Genomic DNA, 6,406 nt, shown 5'->3' on the forward strand with positions numbered 1-6,406 from the left:
TTATTTGGGTTTTTATTCTAGCTTTATTGATATATTATTGACATATTTGTTATATGCATATATGGCAAAATTACTACCACTTCTAGCTTTACTTTTAAAGCCAAAACAAACAAAAACCCCAAAGTGAAACTTAGCTTAGAATCTTCTGACCAAAAGAAGCAGAAAAATGATCATATTCAGAGAAACAGCAGAAAAGGACAAGTCTATTAGAAAAATATGTACCAGACATTACAAGCCAAATGAAGAAAAACAGAGACCCTTACAAACATTCCTAGGACAGGCTGAATCCCACCCTCCAGGAAGATGGAGATAAATACAGTTAGTTCCTGAAACGTGAAAGGGTACCCAATGGCTGTCTCTATGTATCCCACTGTCACAGGATAGGTGGCTTAGAAAGTTGTGGGCTGCTAAGGCACACAGAAAAGACCAAACTCCAAACAATGCTTCTCTGTAAAGCAACATGATCCTTACTCAAAAAGAGCATTGTGGCCTCCAGAGCAGAGAAATTTCTGCAGCATGAGGTGGTAGGGATACTTCCTCTCATCAAACAGCATTGGGGATGTAAAACCAACTGAACAGATGAAGAATGTCAGCCTGGAAGAGGGAAAAAGCAAAAAGTTAACCTTCTCTGAGGCAGACACAGAAGTGATGGGAAATTCAAGTAAAAGCCAAGAGTAAAATTTAACATTGCACTGGGTGACTAGTTTGGATATTAAAATTTCTAAGGCAAAAAAGGGTGACAGTTCCCACCTACTAGTAAATACAAGGTTATTGGAATGCAGTTTGATTACAAATGCTTTTAAAATCTCTATATTTTAGACTAGGCAGAACCAAAACAAGTAGCTTAAACAGTATTTGGGGTACAGATTTAAGAGTAAAACAAGGGACCTCCAAGTCCTCTAATTCAGTGGCTCACTCTGCATTCAAGTGGAGAAGGAACCAATTAGATTCTGCATCTCAAGCGGAACCTCACCTGAAGCGTGGAGTAGGCGTATATGGTGGAGGCTGCCAAGATAAGCCCTTTGTGAGGAGCTTAGTGAGAGCTGAGGCCGTTGATCGAGCAGCGGGTGTTGGTGCTGTGGTGGTGCTGGCAGCATGATGGCTCCTTCTCTGGCGGACAGGAGACCCCACACAAAGTTTAACAAGGAGTCCAAATAGCTCAGCCAGTGCTCTGCCTAATCTAGAGGAAGCTGGAACCCAAAAGTCAGAATAAGGCTGTACAGTATTTTCAGAATGGTTTCATTATAACAGACACATTACTGTTAATACATTTTAATGACTGACTACTCCCTCCCCCTCAAACATTCTATGAAACACCTGGACTTGTCTCTACATATGATACCTGAAATGGAAGCTCCACAGGGAATAAATGCCTCTTTTGAAGGCAGGAGACAGAGAAGTATGTTGGCATTCAATATATAATAAATATGAAAGACAAACAAGATAAGCACTCACACTGTTAGGAGATATAAACTGAAACCACCTTTGCAGAAAGCAATACACAATATGAACTATTTAAGTAAATGATATATCTATGTAATGAATTATGGAGTCACTCAAAATGCCTACAGAGAACTTTAAAAATGGCAAAAATGCTAACAACTTAGACCAGAAAAGAACATCACATATATACTAGTATCGTCTCATCACAACATTAAATGTATGGTCCCCAAAGGAAAAAAAAGATTGTTAGGAAAAGCATAAAAATTTAAAAAGTGGCCTTCTTATAAAAATCTTGTAAGGTGTTAGGTAGATTACAAGTATTTCAAATTTTCATCTTTGTAGGATACTTTTTTGGTATATATTGCTGAACCAAAAAAGCAGAATCCAAATATAAACATGTAAAAGGAGATGTACAGAAAAAGGGAAAGAAAATATATCTAAACCCATTATATTTGGGTAATTTCCTTGCTTTTCTTAAAACATTTCTCTGTGCTTTTTCTATAGTGAATGTTTATTACTCTTAAAATCACAAATGAAAATGCTGTCACAGCATGTCTGAAATAAACATTATTTCATCACGATCCAGGTCTGAATCAAAGCATATCTCTCAATTATACACATGTATATATGAACCCACTGTAAAAAAAAAAATAAGCTCTACTCGAGTTGGTGCCACATATCGTACCCCAAAAACTCAGTAAGCTCTGAGATACACAGCATAAGAAGAAAGGAACAGGTCTTTTCTTTTTCCCAGTCGATCCAAATTAGGATCTCCCAATCCTAATGAGGGATCAGGCTACAGATACTCACACTGCCTGGCTGGAGGTTGGGTGGGCCTAGACTCTGAAAGCCTAATGCATGTACACATTAAGTTTGTACTTTTCCACCACCGTTTTCAAGTGAATAGACAGCAAAGTGGCTCAAAGGTAGTCAGCAAGGATAAAAGAGAAAAACAAAAGGGCAGTAACCACAGAGAAACAGACATCAAAAGCATGGGTTGGGCCCACACAGAAACCCCAGAATGTGCCAAGGTCACAGAGGTCTAACAAAGAAAGGGGAGATAAACATTAGCATCTTCTTGGATGGTCAATTTTCCTTCAATTTGGGGAAAGTGGCAGTAGACTTTCAAATTAAAACAAAGGAGCAGAATTAAACAAATTAGAACATAAAATTCAAGGGGGTTTAAAATAACAAATGGAAACACCAAAGGCCATGTTCTGCTTGCTTTTGGGCAGAGCCCCCAATTCCCAGAAGTTGTCTACATTTTCCTTCACATTAAGGTGTCAGAAAGTGGCAAATGTACAAAATTGGTAGACGTACAGAACATAGAAAATAGGTTCCCCACTGATTTTACATTAAGGGGCAAAAGATGGCAAAGACAGATCAGTGCACATCTTTATTCACTGTTTTGGTTGCACCGCACAGCACGTGGAATCCTTGTTCCCTGACCAGGGATTGAACCCGCACCCCCCACAGTGGAAGTGTAGAGTCTCAACCACTGGGCCGCCAGGGAAGTCCCCAGTGCACATCTTTAATGTGGCCTTGCATCATATTACTGTAGTCTCCACAGAGCTGGCAAAGTAACTACTAAAACACAAATCAACTATGTCACTTGCCAGCTACATCTGAGGGACAGAGAAAGGAAAAGGAGACTGAGTGCAGTAGTCAGACAGGTAACAGGAAAGCAGGAGGGCTTAATATTAATACCACAAAAGCCAAGAAAAGAGTATTTTGAGAAGGAGGTGATAGGTCAACCATCATGCTGCAGAAAAATGAGAAGTGGACTGAAAAGTATCCAATGGACTTAGGAACAAGGAGGTTACAGATACCTTGGTGAGACATTTCAGGGAAACGGTAGGAGCAGAGGTCATTTGCAGTAGTAGAAGAGTGAGCAGAAAGAAAAGGAGGGGTAGACTTGGCTTTCAGAAAGCGATTCTCTCATCTCTGTATCCCTAACAGTTAGTACAGAGCCTGTCACATGGCAGACACTTGAAAATGAGCCACCAAGTTTAAAACTTCCTTAAAGGAAACAATACAGTCATACCAGGCTCTAAAAAGGAGAAGGAAGAGAATCACTCACCTGACAATAACGGCTTGATTTGCTTGATTCTGGCAGCCATGGCAGGTGTGATTTTAGATTTGCCCTTAGAGTCTGAAGCAGTAGGTTCATCTGTCTCCATAGGAGCCAGCGTGTCACCATCAAGCCCAATGCCTTCCAACAAGCCCTGGGTAGAAGCATCCATACTTCCAGCGGTTCCATCCTGTTCCCCATCTGTAGACATAAGAGGGGAGCAGTAAGACCATGTTGAGCCAGCACTCACCTGGTTCCTTGTTCTGAAGAGTCCCAAGAAAGAGCTTCCTATAGTGCTTATTATTCTTTAAATGTCCACAACTTCCTAAATCTGAAAAGAAAAAAAAACACAAAACTGTACTTCTTTCCCTGGAGTCCTTCTAAGTAGCTAACACTGACATCTTCCAATGAGAGCATGCTAAAAGTCTTAACTTTCAAGGGCTACCTTGGAAGACTGTAGGCATACTGCATGACCCAGAAACTTCACATAAACTGCAGTGTGTGGTGACCCCATGCACTCAAGGTGCATACCCCGCAAGAATTTTAGAGTTCGTTAATAAACTCAATTTGGACATCACAGATTATCACCACTGGAGAAATATATTTCCTAGAATTTAAGATTTTTGTATATGAATGTGACATGAGTCTTCTGATGGGGGGCATGTGCTCTTGATCTAAGAATCAGCATTAGGCAAACTATAAAACACATCAAATTTTCTTTGTAATATTCTGGAAAAACTACGTGGAAATGAAGATACCTTTGTTAAAAGTGTGAAAGAAACTGCTGGGGAAAAATATATCTAAATTGTTATGCAAGGCAATTCTTTGACTGCGAGTCTAATTTTGTACTTGGTTTTTAGTAAATTATTTTATTCTTTCCTTGACTTAAAGTTGGTATATTTAAGACTTTGACAAAATTTGAGATTCTAACATTTGGTTTCGTCCATTTTCGTGTATATTTTATTAATTCTGTCCCCCTCCTCCACAATACAATAACTAGCTGTCATATAAGTCCTTATTTGTTGTTTCAAAACTTATGCCTGCTTTATTAGTTCCTTATCATTTTCTCTATCTTTAGCAATCAATACAATTTTTAAGCATATCTTTTTTTAAACATCTTTATTGGAGTATAATTGCTTTACAATGGTGTGTTAGTTTCTGCTTCATAACAAAGTGAATCCTCCCTCTCCCACCCCTCTAGGTGGTCACAAACCACGGAGCTGATCTCCCTGTGCTATGCGGCTGCTTCCCACTAGCTATCTATTTTACGTTTGGTAGTGTATATATGTCCATGCCACTCTCTCACTTTGTCACAGCTTACCCTTCCCCCTCCCCATATCCTCAAGTCCATACTCTAGTAGGTCTGTGTCTTTATTCCCGTCTTACCCCTAGGTTCCTCATGACCTTTTTTTTTTCTTAGACTCCATATATATGTGTTAGCATACGGTATATCTGATAGGTTTTTTTAAAAAAATATCTTTATTGGAGTATAATTGCTTTACAATGTTGTGTTTTTGCTGTATAACAAAGTAAATCAGCTATACATATATATATATCCCCATATCTCTTCCCTCTTGTGTCTCCCTCCCACCTTCCCTATCCCACCCCTCTAGGTGGACACAAAGCCCCGAGCTGATCTCCCTGTGCTATGCGGCTGCTTCCCACTAGCTAGCTATTTGGTAGTGCATATATGTCAATGCCGCTCTCTCAGTTCATCCCAGCTTACCCTTCCCCCTCCCCATGTCCTCAAGCCCATTCTCTACGTCAGTGTCTTTATTCCTGTCCTGCCCCTAGGTTCTTCAGGACCATTTTTATTTTTAGATCCTATATATATGTGTTAGCATACAGTATTTGTTTTTCTCTTTCTGACTTACTTCACTCTGCGTATAACAAAGTAAATCAGCTATACATATACATATATCCCCATATCTCTTCCCTCTTGTGTCTCCCTCCCACCTTCCCTATCCCACCCCTCTAGGTGGACACAAAGCCCCGAGCTGATCTCCCTGTGCTATGCGGCTGCTTCCCACTAGCTAGCTATTTGGTAGTGCATATATGTCAATGCCGCTCTCTCAGTTCATCCCAGCTTACCCTTCCCCCTCCCCATGTCCTCAAGCCCATTCTCTACGTCAGTGTCTTTATTCCTGTCCTGCCCCTAGGTTCTTCAGGACCATTTTTATTTTTAGATCCTATATATATGTGTTAGCATACAGTATTTGTTTTTCTCTTTCTGACTTACTTCACTCTGCATGATATTGTAAATAGAGCTGCAATGAACACTGTGGTACATGACTCTCTTTTTGAATTATGGTTTTCTCAAGGTACATGCCCAGTAGTGGGATTGCTCGGTCGTATGGTAGTTCTATTTGTAGTTTTTTAAGGAACCTCCATACTGTTCTCCATAGTGGCTGTATCAATTTACATTCCCACCAACAGTGCAAGAGGGTTCCCTTTTCTCCACACCCTCTCCAGCATTTATTGTTTCTAGATCTTTTGATGATGGCCATTCTGACTGGTGTGAGGTGATACCTCACTGTAATTTTTATTTGCATTTCTCTAATGATTAATGAGCATTCTTTCATGTGTTTGTTGGCAATCTGTGTGTCTTCTTTGGAGAAATGTCTACTTAGGTCTTCTGCCCATTTTTGGATTGGGTTATTCGTTTTCTGGATATTGAGCTGCATGAGCTGCTTCTATATTTTGGAGATTAATCCTTTGTCAACTGCTTCGTTTGCAAATATTTTCTCCCATTCTGAGGGTTGTCTTTTCATCTTGTTTATGCTTCTCCTTTGCTATGCAAAAGCTTTTACGTTTCATTAGGTCCCATTTGTTTATTTCTGTTTTTATTTCCATTTCTCTAGGAAGTGGGTCAAAAAGGATCTTGCTGTGATT

At 39.8% G+C, this 6,406-nt stretch overlaps 1 protein-coding gene across 1 annotated transcript in view; it reads right to left on the bottom strand.

Moving 5' to 3' along the window:
- Nucleotides 1-6,406, bottom strand: part of HUWE1 (HECT, UBA and WWE domain containing E3 ubiquitin protein ligase 1) — a 145,004-nt gene that overhangs the window by 56,279 nt on the left and 82,319 nt on the right. Inside the window, exons 30-32 of the mRNA XM_007119919.4 lie at nt 3,524-3,715; nt 974-1,190; nt 472-594 (exon numbers count right to left, since the gene is read on the bottom strand). Of these exons, the coding sequence (XP_007119981.1) occupies nt 472-594; nt 974-1,190; nt 3,524-3,715 (532 nt within the window). The remainder of the gene's footprint in view (nt 1-471; nt 595-973; nt 1,191-3,523; nt 3,716-6,406) is intronic.

The sequence above is a fragment of the Physeter macrocephalus genome, chromosome 21, assembly GCF_002837175.3.
Source record: "Physeter macrocephalus isolate SW-GA chromosome 21, ASM283717v5, whole genome shotgun sequence".
NCBI lineage: Eukaryota > Metazoa > Chordata > Mammalia > Artiodactyla > Physeteridae > Physeter > Physeter macrocephalus.